This window comes from Rattus norvegicus, chromosome 20 (assembly GCF_021556685.1).
Source record: "Rattus norvegicus strain SHRSP/BbbUtx chromosome 20, alternate assembly SHRSP_T2T, whole genome shotgun sequence".
Lineage (NCBI taxonomy): Eukaryota > Metazoa > Chordata > Mammalia > Rodentia > Muridae > Rattus > Rattus norvegicus.
The window spans coordinates 9,817,501-9,833,981 of record NC_141553.1 but is presented as its reverse complement, the minus strand read 5'-3'; the positions used below and the strand labels follow the sequence as shown (position 1 = coordinate 9,833,981).

The following is a 16,481-nucleotide window of genomic DNA, read 5'->3' as shown; positions in this document are numbered from 1 at the left end:
CAAAGCATTGGGTCACCCCTGAAACGTTGTGGGAGGATGTCACAGGTGAGGCAGGTATGAGATAGAAGGAGGCCTGTCATTGGACGAGAAGGAAGGATGGGCGGGAGAAAAGTTTGAAGGAAGAGGAGGAGACTGGAACGGAAAGGAAGATGAGACAGGAGGGAGAGGGAGAGAAGCCATGGCAGGTGACGTTAAGATTCTGCTCTGTGTATTTACAGGTTGTTATTAATGTTCTTGAGGGATGGATGGTACTGGGCTTTGTAATGTTGAGGTGGGCAATTATATCTTACCAACTGGGCTAAAGGTTATTGTGTTGTGTGTTCTCTCATGTGTAGATTTAAGTGTAATGGAGTGTAGGGTGGCTGGTCTGGGCCACCACGGAGTTGGGATGTGTGTTTCTGGCATGGAAACCTGCCTTGGGAACCAGATAGGTAGAGAGATTGCTGACGGCTCAGAGAGAGGCCTTCAGCAGTGTGATACGGGATGAGTGAAACGGGTGAGAGGCTTTGCTGACTGAGAATTAAGATATCCAGCAGATATCTTAGGGCACTGAGGTGCTGGACCTAAAGGGGGGGGTGGTAAAAGACAACCTTACTTTTTTATTTTTTATATTTTTACAACAACAAAACGTCACCATTTCAAAGCAATCTCCAGGCAAAACTCTCATCCCAGCTAGGAAATGATGACCTCCAGAGCTGGGCTTGGTATCTTGTGGTGCATATGGTACGCAGTTGCTTTCTGCCCTGAGACACTAGACAAGTAAAGCAATTGTGTTCAAAAGGATGGGCCAAGGAGGAAAGAGTTTTAAAGGGAGAGGCTAATCTAGAAACCTGGGATGGAGCTGGAGTCGCTGGGATTGGCCATCGAAGTGGGGAAGGGGCTCGATGCTATATACACCATTGTTTGCTAAAGAGAGGCGATGCACGTCCTCTCGGAGGACTCTTGGATCCAGGCACTTGGAGAGTTGAGAAATCCGGGATAAGGAAAGCAGGGCTTCAGAGCCTCCAGAGCCAGACTGGCACGGCTCCTGAGGCTGCACGGTCCACTGTGCCAGAGAGTAGTGCTTACTGGCTTCTGGGCATAGCAGAGTGTTAATCCCAATCAACACTAGGTGGCACTGTCTGGCCCTCCCGCTAAAACTCAAACCTCCCTGGCTAGGCTGAGACATTTCCACCAGGTAAGATCACTAGCTTATAAACGCTTTATCTGTACTTTGACAAGTTACACAATCTAGGGCTGGGTCTGGGGGAGGGGCAGAGAGGGGAGTAACTTGGAATGGGTACAGGGTTTCTACCGAGGGTAATTAAACATTCTGAATTTAGATGGTGGTGGTAGCCACAGACATTTGCAGGCAATGTAAACCGCTGGATCTAACACTTCCGAAATGGAGCTCAACTTCTAAACTTTCATCAGTCCCTGTCTAAGTGAGTGCACACACATGCCCTTGTGCATTCGGTGAATACATATTACAGGGGGCCGAACCTAGGGTCTGGCGAATTCTAGGGAAACATTGTAACACACTTAGCTTTCTACTTTATACATTTCAAAGCAAGTTTCACTAAGTCCCCCAAGGCAGCCTTGAGATTTCTCTGTAGCACACACAGGCCTTGAACCCGGGGTCCTCTTGCCTCTGCTTCTTGAGTTGCTGAGATTATGGATCTGGACCAGCAAAACCCCGATTAAGCACTTTGTTAAACATAGACGGGGCTTTCTGCTCCACGGGGGACACGAGGCAAGATGCATGGGGATATGGGTTCTGTCCGGCCTCAGCCAGACAGTTCAGGATGCTCAGACCTGCTGGGGTCTGGCCCAGCTTCCCCCGGAAACAGGTAATCCACCAGACCCAGGGGTCTTATTCCTAGTTGGAAGCATCTAGAATCCCCCTCCTTCCTTCCTTCATTCCTGGGAAGTAGGGCTGACCGTGCTGACTCACCGTCCTGAAGAACATTTGTACGAACTCTTGATGCTCCCTGCTGCTGGCATTGCGGAAGGATTCCGAATACTGCATGCTTGGGATCCGAACTTTACCAGTGAGTTTGTGGGCCGCTGCAGGATGTAACGTGCATTAGGTCACGGACTGTCATTTCAGTGTCCCTGCTGGCTACAAGAGCGTCAAAGCTGTCCTGGCTCCGAAGGAGGAATAAGAGACTGCTGGATGCCTGCAGTCATGGCCCACCAAGCTCTGAAGGATGTGGAACAACGTGCAGCTGGCCTCCCTTGAGGCTTCGCTGAAAGCCGGGGAGATGGCTAGCTGACCAGGACAGTTTGAGAGGAAGCAACCACCAAGAGGCAGTCAAGGGTAAACCAGGCATACCTGGATACCAAGCCTGTTCTCAGAGCCTATGTCTCACTGGGGTCCTTGTTCAGTCAGCTCCTTTCCCGCCCCATGGTCATACCTCTCTGTGGTCTCAGGGTGGTCTCAGTTGGACCTGGCCTATTCTCTATGAGTCCTTACCCTTTGGGGGCTTCTAGAAACACACGGAACACGAGTGTAATCTGGAATGTTTCCAGTCCCATCCTGGCTTCTGACAGGTCAGTCTTTACTCCCATTCAGCCCCCTTCCCTGGATGTCTGTGGCTTACCTGCTCCACATAAGGGGCCTGGGACATCAAATGGGCATAACAATCTTCTCCCCCTGGTGACTTCAAGGGCACCTCCCAAGAGAATCTCCCTCAGCCCTAAGACAAGCCGTAAAGCTGACCCACTACCGTTCCTGATGACCCTCAAACCCCATGTTCTTAAGGGGACACCACTGTCCTTGTACCTAGGGGCCAGAACCATGGCCAGGGGCACACACAACTTGATGGAAGAGCCATGGTGACAAGGCAGGAGCAACCGTAGGAGCAGACAGGGGACTGGTCTTAAGGGCCACACACCCATAGACAGCTCCTTCCTTCTAGAGTGAAGGAGACCTTTAGATGTCTTCTGGCTTGGCTCAGACTCAAGGGTTTTTCTTGCCTGACCATGCGAACACCACCTAACTCCCTCTCTTCCAGATGGCCGTGAGCTGTTTTTTTTATTGCACCCTGATAGGTCATCTTGGGCATCACCCAAAGAATGTATTCCCAAACTCTAGACACAGCACCCAGTGTGTGGGAAACTCCCCGAGAAGTGAAGACCGCCTACAGCATCATGCACATAGGACAGTCGTGTGCTTGGAAAACAGGTGTGAAGAAGTAGTGTAGAAGAAAAGGGAGTGTTATCTGGCTGTGTAACTGTGGAAAGGACCTGTGTACTGGGGCCCCTGTCTGCCGCCATCTCCCAAAGTGAGCCAGGTGCTTCTACGCTAAGGGAATGGACACCCAGTATCCCACAGGCAGATCCTTCTCTGTCCAACCTTTCATGCTTGTCTGTTCGTCCAGAGATCCTTACTTGTCCGCACTTTCAGCTGTGTTCTGGCACCTTCCTTCCCACACACCTTAGCCATAATCTCCACCAGGTACAAGGTTCCAAGTTCCAGCCCTGACAATGTCACATTATTGTGCTGGGTCTCCATAGTCTTGGCGGGGCCCCGAGGAGAGACCAATGTGAGGCAGAAGGCAGGGGAGAGGTGGAGGTCTGCCGACCACTTGAGGGAGAAGCTGGTACTGGTCACATTAGAGATTGTGACCTTTCCAATGGGTCCAGGAACTAGGAAGTGGGATTAAAAAAAACATTGATATGAACATTGAATGAATCATAGTATGGGAAAAGAGCTTCCAAAAACCCAAAGTCCAATACTTAACAAAGTGTGTGTGTGTGTGTGTGTGTGTGTGTGTGTGTGTGTGTGATGTCAGGCAATGATGCAGACTGTCATGACCCCCACACAGATAGTACACCTGTGTACAGGACTCCTTGGGACCCTTAGCTTGGCTTCTTAATGGAAGGCCTGTGTTGGGCAACAGGAATCAGTTCCTGGGATATTTCGTTTCTGGGGATAGTTCATCCCCAACCCTGGGGTCCTAGGCTGCCTCAAACCACTCCCCCTCTGCAGGTTCTGGGTGGTTCCTCTACAAGGTGGTCTAGCCTAACCCTTTGCAGGTATCCCAGCGGCAGCCAATGGCATTGCTGGCTTGAGAGTCCCTCTGACAGGGAAGTCTCTGACTCCTGTGGAATAATCCTGTCACACGTGAGTTGGTCCTAGAGCCTGTGTTGTGCCTCAGAGGACACAAGGGAGGAATTCACCCTTGATAGTGTCTCTGTTTGGGCAACATCCACAGGGGAACCAGTGTAGTAAGCTTACAAAGGAAGCAGGAGCTACTGTCAGCTAGGCCTAGTGAATCTCAGCCCATATGCTGGTTGGAAGGGCCATTCATTCCTGGGTGTCCCCAAGACTTGGTGACAAGCTAAACCCTTTGTGCACAGCCTGGACCAGCTGGGGGTTGCAGTACAGCTGTGACGTACAGAAAGCTGACGTATAGACGGGTAGGTATTGAAGGCTGGGAGTGTTCAGGGGCATATGACCTCCGGGGATTCAGTGTGGCTGGGATGAGGAAGAGGGAGTGGGTTTGATGGGGTCAGTGGGAAAGCTGGGATTTGGGAAGTTGGGATAGAATAATACTGGTGACGGATGAGGGTGCAGTGGTGCTTGGCATTATGGGACAGAATTGCTCCAGTACTGGATGGGATGTATACTCCCTAAAGTCCCTTCTCCTTCCCGCCCATCTTCTGCCTCAGCTGTTGAAAGCCAGGGGCTCATAGGGAGTAAAAGGGAGAGAGCCAGGGATGAAAAGGGAGCCTCTCTTCTCTCTCGCTAGACCAGACACCTGATGCCGAGGAGGACCACACTGTCCTACGTCTGAGCCCACGTATGTTCGAGATGAGAAAGCACGAAGTTTGACACCAGGGCTCACACAGGTTGAGGTTCCAACTGGGGTCCCTGTCCCCAGATGACTCACCACAGGCAGGGGTCTCTGGAGTCACAGCAACTAGGGTCGATGGTGGGCCTGGGAAAGAGGAAGGTGGAGGGTCTTCGTTCTGCGGTCTTGTGGATTTCAGAGGTGTCTCCCAAGTGGGACTAGGGTGCCACACAACATAGCCCGTGGATCTAGCGGTCAGGAAGGGTGGACCTTTGGTCATGTGTTCCTGTGACTCTCTCGTGGTGTGCGGGTTCTGGGTCACGTTGGGCACCTCCACATCCTGTCCTGTGCTATTCCTATCTTGCCTGGCTGTGCTACCACCATCTCTCCTAGACGAAGGCCCTGGGGTCGAGGCTTGGCCTTCTGCTGGGGCGCTCCCTGGATGCTTGGAACTTGGTGACAAGGTGAGGGTCTCTGGGCCAAAGGTTGTTATTCCCATACTGACAGCTGCGGCTTTGACCTTCGTTGTTTCAACAGACAGTCCACCTCCTGTGGGAGTCACCATGTCACCTGCAAGATACATCCACTGTCAGATGCCAGAAACAGCCCTCAGAGTCTCTCCACAAGCAAAAGCCATCCTCAGAGAAAGATGCTGCATTGCAGAAAGATGCCCTTGACCCCTTGCGAGTCTGGAGAGATGACTTAGCGGCCAAGAACACTTGCAGGAGCTTCTATGGAAACAAGTTCAGTCCCCAGATTCAATAGGTGTCCTATATCTCCACCTCTAAGGAATCTGATGCCCTCTTTTGACCTCTGTAGGTAACTGCTTTAGTGTACACCCATCCACACAGATGAGCATGCAGACACATAATGAAAACAATTCTCAAATAAAAAGATGGCTGTGTACTTGTAATCCCAGCTCTGGGAAAGCAGAGGTGGAAGGATACCTGGAGCTCAGTAATCAGCCAGGCCAGATCCCAGTGAGAGACCTGTGGTTGTACACATGTTTAATCCTAACACAAAGTGTGCAGTTCCTGAGGAATGACATCCAGGGTTGACATTTGGCCTCTAGGAGCAAATGCACCTATGTGTGTGACTAGCACACACACACATATGCACACATGAGTGGGGGAGAAGGAGGAGGAAGAGGAGGAGGAGCAGGAGGAGGAGGAAAAGAGGAAGGAAGGGGAGAAGAAGGAAGAGAAGACTGAGGAGAAGAAGGAGGAGGACGGGGAGGAGGACGGGGAGGAGAACGGAGAGGGAGGAAGAGGGGAGGGGAAAGGGGAGTGGTAGGGGAGGGAGGGAGAGGGAGAGGGGAAGGGGGAGGGAGAGGGGGAGGGGGGAGGGAGAGGGGGAGAGAGAGAGGGAGCTCATCTGCCCCAGCATGCTCCCAAGGCAGACATGACTAATCAGACAGGGCATCTGATATCTCTAAGGATAGACTTAACTAGTAGCACACAGAATCAGATATCTGCAAGTAGCTGCCTTCTGCTTCTTAGCTTAGCCCCCTCCCACACTAAAAGACTTGGAGAGTGGGTAAAGATATCTCAGGACTAGGACTCCAGGATCTTCTCCCCCAGTCCCTGGAGAGCCCTCTTTTAGCAACTTAGTTTCTACAGTCTCTCCATCTTGAAGCCATTAAGAAAGGATTCCCTGCTGCTGCCTCCCCCTTTGCCACCCCCTTACCCCTCCCCCACTGTTCCTGGGGATATTTTGTGACTTTCTCAGGCTGGGGTACTTTGCTTACATGAATTCTTTATTTACATATATATATGTGAATATATATGGATGCATATATGACTGTATATATATACATATATACATATATATGTACTCTATATTTTATGGATGCCTTGGGATTTGCATTTGCTCTTAGGTATGTTTATCATCACACTGATTCCTTCTGAATAAAAGACAAACAGACAAACAAAACAAAACAGAAACACCACTGTGGCCCTCAGCACTGTGCCTGCTGAAGCTGGCCCTCCCACCCCAAGTCTCAGAGCACTGCCGGGCATACTCACCCTCGCAGACCCTGCCAGCCCTGGAGGGGTTGGCGTCCCTGGCTGTGAGGCACTGGCATGTGTAGGAGCCCTCCAGGTTGATGCAGCGTGCGGCTGGGTGGCAGTCATGTTCTGAGCTGTGTGCACACTCGTCCCAGTCTGTGAGGAGAGGAGGGAGCATTGGTGAGAAAGGGGCCTGGACTGGTCAGGAAACAAAAGGGTAGTGGACGAAATCTTTCTGCCCTTCCTACAGAGAACCAATGGGCACTGATGGGCCTCCTGAGGCCCAAGTCTATTAAACACTCAACATGAAAATTCTCTTTGGCTTGCCCTGCATCGGGGCAAGATGAATTACTAAAAGGGCCAATGAAGCAGATCTACAGGTGAGCAGCTGACTGACAGACATTGTAGTACTGTGCTCTGACTACCAGACATGGAGGTTCTCCCCAACCCCACCTCCACTATCCCTCCCCTCCCCCCAGTGGACCTGTAATCTCCTTTTGCCCTGTGTGTCTGATCAGTGACTGCAAAAGGCAGTCCAGAGGGAATGAACCTACATCAAGAGAAGCCTGTGGGGGTTGGGGATTTAGTTCAGTGGTAGAGCACTTGCCTAGCAAGCACAAGGCCCTGGGTTCGGTCCCCAGCTCCGAAAAAAAAGAAAAGAAAAAAAAAAAAAAAAGAGAAGCCTGTGGCCCTTGCCCTTGCTTCTCATAGAGGAGCCCAGGATATGGTTTACACTTTTATGTTATTTGACTTTCAGGCAAAGGGAAAACTGGCTCAAACTATTGCTGCCTGGGCAACTTGTGAACTGGAGGTATGCCCCGTTGCCCTAAGAGACATACCTTGCACTCGTGTCCCCTGCTGGTCAACCTGGAACACAGTGCTCATAGACAGAGGCTGCAACATGGGTTTCAGTGTGCCAACATTCACTAGAAAGTCAGGATCTTGCAGGGTGAGTCTAAGCGTCACCACCAGACTCCCTGCCTTCAGAGACACGATCTGCATCTTCAGCCTCCCCTGTCTGTACATGTTAGAAATGACTTGGGGGAAGGAGTTTTCCACCTAGCAGGGAGACACACATGGCTGATCAGATGGCCGGTAGAGATGCCTCCCCCTCAACCATGAGGCCCACCCAGTTCTCCCTAGAACAGCCAGGGAGATCCACAACACCCACAACCCAGCCTTCAGCTACATGTGGATAGTCTGCCCAGCTGTCCTTGAAGGGAATGTGTGTGTGTGTGTGTGTGTGTGTGTGTGTGTGTGTGTGTGTGTATGTGTGTGCTCTCACGGGAGTGTGAAATATGGAGCCAGTCAGCTTGATCGATGACCTTACTGACAGGGAGGGCCTACTAAGAAAGTCCCAAGCCCTGTAGCTGTGTCCTCCTTACTGGAGAGACACCAATCTCTCCCCCACTGTCCTGACAACCATCCCACGAGCAGTATGATTAACTTTGGGAGACCACCACCACCACTACCACCACCACCAAAAATGATGAAAAAACCTAGCTAGCTAAGAATCTTCAAGAGCTGCTCCTGGGAACTAGGCAGGGGGGAATCAACTCTAATCCAAGGTTAGCCCAAGCTATATGATGAGCTCTCAGCCAGCTTAGGATGCAGAATGTGAGCCTGGCTTTAAAAAAACCCACTACAAATAAAAAGAGCTGGTGTCCTGGGGCTGGGGATTTAGCTCAGTGGTAGAGCGCTTATCTAGGAAGCACAAGGCCCTGGGTTCGGTCCCCAGCTCCGAAAAAAAGAACCAAAAAAAAAAAAAAAAAAAAAGAGCTGATGTCCCTAGAGGGAGATACCAGGAGCAGTTCCTCAATAGTATGGCATTTCTGCACACCCTGCACATAGAAGACCCTAGATCTTTTGTTCTAGACTCTTTCCAGGGAGGTTGGTATGCACAGTAGCCTGGGGAACCTCTGGATGGTAGCTTCCTCCAGAACAAAAGACAAGCTCTTCCACCATCAGCAGAGCAAACATAACCTCCCCTTCTGGAACATGATTTAGGGTCTATAAGATCGGCGCTCCCTAAGACAGGGGTTGCTCAGCTGATGGATGTCCCCTTTGCAGACACACAGGTCCATATAGGTATTGTCCTGCCTTTCTGGGAGGACAGCCTTATCTCATTCTTGGGCCACCTGCTGTACCTCTGACCCAGGAACCTTGTGTTTTCGGCCAATATCAGCAACACTATTATCCAGCCAGCCTATGGTTTTCCAAAGGGGTAAAATCCCAGGCCCTAGGTAACTGGAGAAGTCAGCTTTCTGCCCAACCCAGAACCAGTGTTAGCTAGTAAATACTGGCTCTGTTCTCTGGGCCTGGCACCAGTGTCTCCTGCTAACCAGAGGGGACAACAGATGCTAAGACTGGTGGCAGAGACTTGCTCAGGAAGCTACCATGAAGCAACACAGACTAAAAGCATCCCAAGGCAGAGGTTGGTAGAGTAGATCCAGCCATATGATCAAGATGCTAATTTGATGGAGGATTCTATCTCCTGAGGGGCCGTGTTTGGCGGGTGTGACTTTATGAAAATATGACTTTGCCCAGGGGAGAAGCCAGGTTGATGATATGTATGTGTGCATGTGAATGTGCACATGTGTGTGCACATGTGCATGTACATGTGCATGATGGGTATGTATGTGCACATGTGTGTGTACATGTGCATGGATGGGTATGGATGTGCACCTGTGAGCATGTGTATCATGTGTGTCTACATGTGTACACATGTGAATGTCTGTGTGAATGCATGTATGCATATGTTGTCCTTCATGTGTGTGTGCCTTTGTTCCGTGTACTTGAGGGCAGGTCAATGTTCTGCCCTCCTGCTACCTCCTGAAACAGCTGTCGAGAAAAGTTCCAGAATTCCCCGCTGCTGCAGTTGAGAATCTGTTCTGTCAGGTTTCGGTTCATGATCCGTATCGTGACCTGGAAAACCCGAGCATCTGAGACAGAAGTGACACAAATTAGTCACATGCTGGGGTTAAGGTATCCCCTAGGTGGCAGAATGTTCAACTAGCACGCACACAGTCCTGGGATCGATCACCAGCCCCACTCACTCAAACACTGCAGTGAGAGTCAATCCATGTTAGAGGCACGCTGTCAGTTGGGACAGGGACAGAGTCACCAGACTTGTAAGAGCTGGTTTTCAGGTTGTTCATGCGGGGTCTCAAGGCCCCTCCAGCTGTGCTTTCCTGGGGTGGGGGAACATGCTGAGTCCGGGGCCTAGCCGGGTCTTCGTGTTCAATCACTACCCATGCTCCTACATTAGAGGCTGCCGGCCCCAGTCTGCCAGGACCTGCTGGGTTTCAGCATGGCAAGTGCCACCACTTTGTACCTGAGAAACTAGTAGAGCTCGTCCCCTGCCACAAGGTTGCCTCTCCTCGAGATGCTGGATGCCCATGTCTCTTTTATGGGAGCAAACCCAGTGTTCACAGGCATTGGGGTGAGCTCCATTTCAGACTATCATGTGCTCTAACTGTTAGACAGTTAGCCACAGATTAACTCTAGCCCGGAATGGAGACCCTTGGGCCCACGGGCTAAGGGCTCAACCCAACAGATCACATGGGCACGTCACACTGAAGCGGCGGAAATGTTGCTAAGGCTTCATGGAGGCTCTTGTCCCTGAAGAGGCATTCCTTCCAGGGGACATCTGGAGCCAGCACCCCGCAGGCTGTTTATCCTACACTCAGTCCTGTGATAAGCTTAAGCCACTATGGAAGGGAGCAGATTCTGTAGTGGCAGTGAGTCTGACCTCAGCCTGCAGCCACCATCTGTGCTAGGGGAGGGACAGACCGGAGAATCTAGGACCTCAAGGTTGCAGAGTTCCCTCCTCTTTCCATACCACAGCCTCAGAGCTAAGGGAGCCACCTCATTGCCTTGCCTTGCCTGGTAAGGTCTGTGGGTCGCCATGACCAGACAGAGCCAGGCAGGCAACCTATAAAGACTGGATGTCCACATTGGCTGCCACCCAGTGCCAGGGGCCTGAGCATGTGCATGTGTCCTGTAGGTTTGGAAGGATATGTCCCTACTGGTGCAGGTGGCACAGGCAGGGTGGAGGCTATGAGCCACAGGACATAGGATGTGCTTCCATTTCATCAAGACACCATCGAGCTGCCCTGATAGTGGGAGGCTATTCAGATGATCCTGAAGGAGTCTGTGTGGCTGAATGTCTGTGACACGCTGTGATCTGTGACTGCCTCCTCTACCTGACAACATTCATGTATGCCAGACTATTAGAAGGCAGGTTACCACAGAGCTTGTACGCCAACAAGCAAGGAGGCCGTGTGCAGCACTCTGTGCAGTGTGGGATGAGATGATCAGAGGACCAGGGGACACACATGTAGTGTCCCCTCTGCATTCAGGAAGAATCATGTGACAAGCTGGGACAGAGAAGCCTACTCCAGGAAGATGCGCGTCTCTCAGACTAGGACCTTACCTGTCTTGACAACCAGTGTGGCAGAGATGTTGGCCCGGCACCCCTGGTAGCTAGTCCTCACTCTGTAAAGTACTCCGGCCTCCAAATCAGGCACAGCCAGAGTCCGGTCCCCTGTCCAAGTGCTTCTGAGTATTTCTCTGCCCTTGTACACTTGTACGTGGAAAGTGTGGTTCTGAGTGGAATTCAAACTCCAGGACACATGGAAACTGCTGCTGGTGACGTCAAGCGCCACGAAGTCTCGGATTGGAGGGCAGTCTGGGGAGAGAGATATAAGGGGTTGGGGATTTAGCTCAGTGGTAGAGCGCTTGCCTAGCAAGTGCAAGGCCCTGGGTTCGGTCCCCAGCTCCGAAAAAAAGAAAAAAGAAAAAAAAAGAAAGAGAGAGAGAGAGAGAGAGAGAGAGAGAGAGAGAGAGAGAGAGATACGTGGGTCTCAGAGAGGAAGCATCTCAGCTTTGGTCCTACCTGCTTACCTGACAGGGTGACCAGTGGGCAGAACGACACTCGCTCATCTTACAATAATTAACTAATTACTCAGTTTAACATCAAAGGTTGAAGGCTGGGAGGATGGCTTAGTAGATAAACCGATTGCCTCAAGAGTGAATGGGAACCAGATCCCCAGAACCCATGTAAAGGTCTGGCAGTCATGGCAGCTGCCTGTCATTCCAGCACTCCTGAGGCAGGGATAGGGGATCAACACCTCTCACCTAGAGCAAACTGGCTAGTCAATCTAGACCAATAACACTAACAAGCTCTGACCCAAGTGAGAGGCCCTGCCTCAAAGGATATATTGGAGAGCAATTGAGGAAGACTCCTAAAGCCAAAATCAGGCTTCGTGTGTGAATGCACATACGTGTACGTGCACATGCATGTACCAATAAACACAGGCACATATGTACATGCACCACACAGGCATAGACACTAAAGTGAGTAACATGGTAGGGAGAGATTGAGGAAGTCACCTGATGCTGCCTGACCTCCACTTGGACCCACACATAGAAGTTAGAACAGTCAATGGGGATCATGAAACCATGACCAAAGTCTACAGTGAAGGCCACTGTGCTGTTCTGTAGCCAGGGTGTGTGTGTGTAAAATACAGGCTCTGCATGCATTCCCAGGTTACAGTCATGCCAACTGCATGTGCACAAGGATTGTATCCTGCCTAACTTCAGCCATTGGCCTGGGAGTCAGCCTGGGTTTCCTCCACAACCCTGTTCTAACGTTTTCATCTAAACATGAGCTCTGAGGAGCAAGCAAGGTACTGAACAGTGTCTGTTCTGTAACTAAAGCAGACTCGAGCCCTGCTTCGGGTGGACCAATGCTCTGGCTTTCCAGTGGTCAGATGGCAGTGGGAACTATGTAAGAAGTAGGTGCCTTCAGGTGAGTCATCAAGAGTTTTTGCACCAGAATTTCAGTTCTGCCAAAAGAGAGTAAGCAATCAGGACTTTAAAATATTTTGCAGAAGCCATAGTAAAGGAAAATAAGAATCCTTAAATGATATGGTTTCCCAAAGCCTTTTGTGTCAGAACTTGTAGGATACAGTTGAGGAGATAACTCAGTCAAGTGTTTGCCTTGTGTGGCAGTTTGAGGGAGAATGTCCCCCACAGGCTCAGATATTTTAATGCCTGGTCCCCAGTTGCTGGAACTGTTTGGGAAGGATCAGGAGGTGTGGCCTTGTTAGAGAAGGCATGTCCCTGGGGGTGGGCTTTGAGGTTTCAAAAGCTCACACCTTTCCCAGTTAGCTTTCGCTGCCTTGTGCATGTGGATCAAGATGTGAGCTCTCAGCTGCTGCTCCGGCGCCATGGCTGCCTGCCTGCCTGCCTGCCTGCTGTCATGCTCCCCGCCATGATGGTCATGGACTCACCCTCTGAGACTGTACACCCCAAACAAATTCTTTCTTCTAGAAGTTGTGCCGGTCATGGTTTCTTATCACAGCAGCATAAAAGTATCTAAGACACTTGGCAAGAACAAAGTCTTGAGTGTGTGCCCAGAATCCATGTTTGTTGTTGTAAAAGACAAAGAGTAGACATGCTGGCCTGTGCTCATCATTTCAGCACTGAGAGAGGCATATCCCCCATGCTCAGTAGCCTGCCCTGCTTGTAAGAGCAGTGAGCTCAGTGAGACAGTGTCCAAAGAATGACACCTAAGTCTGCTCTCTGGAACACACACACACACACACACACACACACACGCGTGCGCGCGCGCGCGGCACAAATACATGGGCACATGTCCACATGCACACACATATACATGCACACATGCATGCGTGCACACACACATATGCGCACTTGCACACATACACACACAGGCACACAGGCATGTGTGCACACATGCATATGCACACTCACCCGTACATGCACACACATGCATATGCATATACACACATAAACACGCACACATACACATGGGCACACAGGCATGTGGGCACACAGGCATGTGTGCACATGCATATGTACACTCACACGTAAACGCACACACATGCACACACAAGCATGCACACATACAATGCACACACACATACACATGCACACGTGCACATATGCATATGCACACACACATATGTGCACGCACACAGGTCCTGCACACACATGAACAAGCACACATTTGCATGCACACATACAGGAAAAGGTCTTAAAGGATGTTTGCTTTCTAATGGTATGAAGATTTTGTCCTTCTAAGGTGCATGACTGTTTCCTTCATTAAAGAAACGATTAACAGGGACTGGAGAGGTGACTCGGGGGTTAAAAGCACTGACTGCTCTTCCAGAGACCCTGAGTTCAATTCCCAGCAACCACACGATGGCTCACAACCATCTGTAATGGGATCAGATGCCCTCTTCTGGTGTGTCTGAAGACAGCGACAGTGTACTCACATAAATAAAAGAGAGAGAAAGAGAAAAAAAAAAAAGAACATAAAAGGATAACAGTTAGCCCATCCCCCTCTTCTCCTCAACTGCCAAGATTCCCAGAGTCAAATATAGTGCCTGGTCCCAATGCTTCAACACAGCCCTCTGTCTCCTCCCCTCAACCAGCATTTAGCTGCCCATTGTCATGCTAGTTCCCTGTGCAGTAGGCTTCCCCGGTGGAGAGCTCTCTCAGATCCACATCAAGGTGGAGGGCTTAAATTGCTAGAAGTCCAAGTTCCCTGCCTCAGCCGGACAGGACTGGTGACTACCAATCAGAGTTGCACTGTTTCCTTAGTACTCCTAGGATGCAGAAGAGAGCGGGCTTTGAAGTCTCAGCTATGGGAGTGGATGTGGACCTAGTTGCTCACTTGATGAGTCTTCTGGTTGCGTTTTATCATCTCATACCGAGCTGGAGTCATCTGGGAAGAGGGACCTTAGCTGAGAAAATGCCTCCGTCGGATTAGCCTGTGGTCAAAACTATGGATATTTCTTAATTAATGATAGACACAGGACGGCCAGCTCAGCAGGTCAGTGCCAACCCTGGGCTGCCCGCTCCTGGGTATAAGAGAGCAGACTGAGCGAGCTATGGAGAGTGAGCCAGTAAACAGCGTTCTTTCGTGGGCTTGGCCTCAAACCCTGCCCCATCTTAACTTCATTATGTACTGTGAGCTACAAGCTGGAATAAACCCTTCCTCCCCAGGTTCCTTCTGGTCATGATGTTTATCACAGAAATCTATGGCAATGGCGTGTTCCTCAGCGGCAGGGGAGGTGGAGCCCACGGGCAGCTGCAGCCCTGGCCTGACTGTGTTTCTTATCCCTGACTCCAGTCACAGGGACCCTGAAGTGGAAAGTTCCTTCCAGTCACTGCAGGGCCTCAGGAAGTGCCTCACAGGAAGGAGGAAGGGAAGGAGGGAGGCTGCGCTACACTTGCCCTCTCAGAAACTACAGCCTTTAGCCCTCTCAGAAACTACAGCCTTGTCTGTGCCGTTCCTGTAGTCGAGACACACAAGGCCAAACGGGGCTGAGTCCACACGTGTGGACGACAGTGATATAGCAATATACTAGTCACCAGGAAAGCGGAGGCTGGGAGCTCACCCAGAAGCCAGCCAGCCGTTCCTCAATCCCATTTCCCTGCTACCATTCCTGTAGACAGTCTGTCTGCCCGCCCGCCCGCCCGCCTGGCTCTCAGTTTCAAAGAGTGCCTTAGGATGTCTCCCATCGGGCGAGATTTAAATAAGAAAGATCCCTTTAGAAAAAAGGCAGATGATGGGTTAGGAAGAGGTCAAGGGGTGAGCAGTTGGCAGTGCACTTGGAACCTTACTCTCTCAGGTCCGGAGGGTCTTTGACTGCAAGGATAAGGGTTGAGGACTCTGCACTTTGACTGCTAGGAGACCTTCCAGGCATCTGTGGAAGTTGATTCTGACATCAGCAGAAAGGAAATCTCCAACCCAAAGGCACGCCCGCCAAGGGCAGCCACCGCTGAGAGATGTTTGTGTGGCTCCTTCTCTGACATGGTACCTTGAAGAAGGCACAGTTGACAGAGTCCATGTCCGACCGACCTTGACCTACAGCAGTGACAGTTTCCCACAGCTCGAGATTATTAATTCATTGTTGTCATAGATGGGGGAGGGGGGGACGATGGATTCACATCCACCTCTGTGCCGGGCGGGCACAGTGAAGTGTGCAAATTAGCACTGCTCGCATGGTGGCATCAACACGCCATGCTATATGCTCATAAGGGCCATGACACACAGGCCACATTCCATCTAAGCTGTCTATGGCTGCTATGAAGCCTTTCCTCTGAGTGCCGTGTGTGCCAGCCCTGTGAGTGAGACCTCACCCCAATCCCAGAGAAGACATCTTTCTATGGCCCCACTTAATGGAAAGCAAGACTGAGGCCTAGGGAGGTCAATGCAGAAATAACACTGTCTAACAACCAGCGGCAGAGTTCACTTGCTCTGCTCCTAAGCTATTCAACCACAGGACGGAGAATGCACGATGACCTTGAGAGAGGCCAGGTTCCCAGGACTCTTAGGTAGAAAAGGAGCCTTTGTGGGTATGATTAAGTCTGGGGTGGTCGTAACTCAATCACAGGTGCCTTCACAATAGAGAGTCAGAGGGATGGTTGCGTTAACACAGCAGAAACAGGAGGTCACGTGAGGACAGAGTGGATCGAGAACTGAAGGCGCTGACTTCCAAAGCCGGAGAAGCAGCCATAAGCCAAGGAGAGCAGGTAGTCGTCGGAAAAGACAGGGAGCAAATCGTCTCTAAGAGCTCCCGGGGACCCTCAACCCAACCACCCCTTCATTTGGCCAAGTGATGCCTGATTTGAGCTCGTGGTGGTCTCCTGGATTTCGAGA

The 16,481-nt window shown here is 50.9% G+C and overlaps 1 protein-coding gene and 1 long non-coding RNA gene across 17 annotated transcripts in view; one reads left to right on the top strand and one right to left on the bottom strand.

The window, feature by feature from the left end:
* The window catches only part of Umodl1 (uromodulin-like 1), a 59,752-nt gene that overhangs the window by 16,604 nt on the left and 26,667 nt on the right, over positions 1–16,481 (bottom strand). The window contains 7 exon segments of the mRNA NM_001432035.1: positions 1,934–2,046; positions 3,373–3,630; positions 4,878–5,348; positions 6,803–6,940; positions 7,624–7,843; positions 9,614–9,726; positions 11,220–11,474. Of these exon segments, the coding sequence (NP_001418964.1) occupies positions 1,934–2,046; positions 3,373–3,630; positions 4,878–5,348; positions 6,803–6,940; positions 7,624–7,843; positions 9,614–9,726; positions 11,220–11,474 (1,568 nt within the window).
* On the top strand, positions 145–5,691 carry LOC134483780 (uncharacterized). Of its 16 annotated transcripts, none has more exons than XR_015645137.1 (6): positions 145–185; positions 1,914–2,532; positions 3,034–3,166; positions 4,345–4,404; positions 4,737–4,787; positions 5,316–5,691. It is a non-coding gene; the product is annotated as an uncharacterized LOC134483780 (long non-coding RNA). The 16 variants fall into 16 exon arrangements; XR_015645135.1 differs by having other exon boundaries at positions 4,657–4,787; XR_015645134.1 differs by having other exon boundaries at positions 2,997–3,166; positions 4,657–4,787.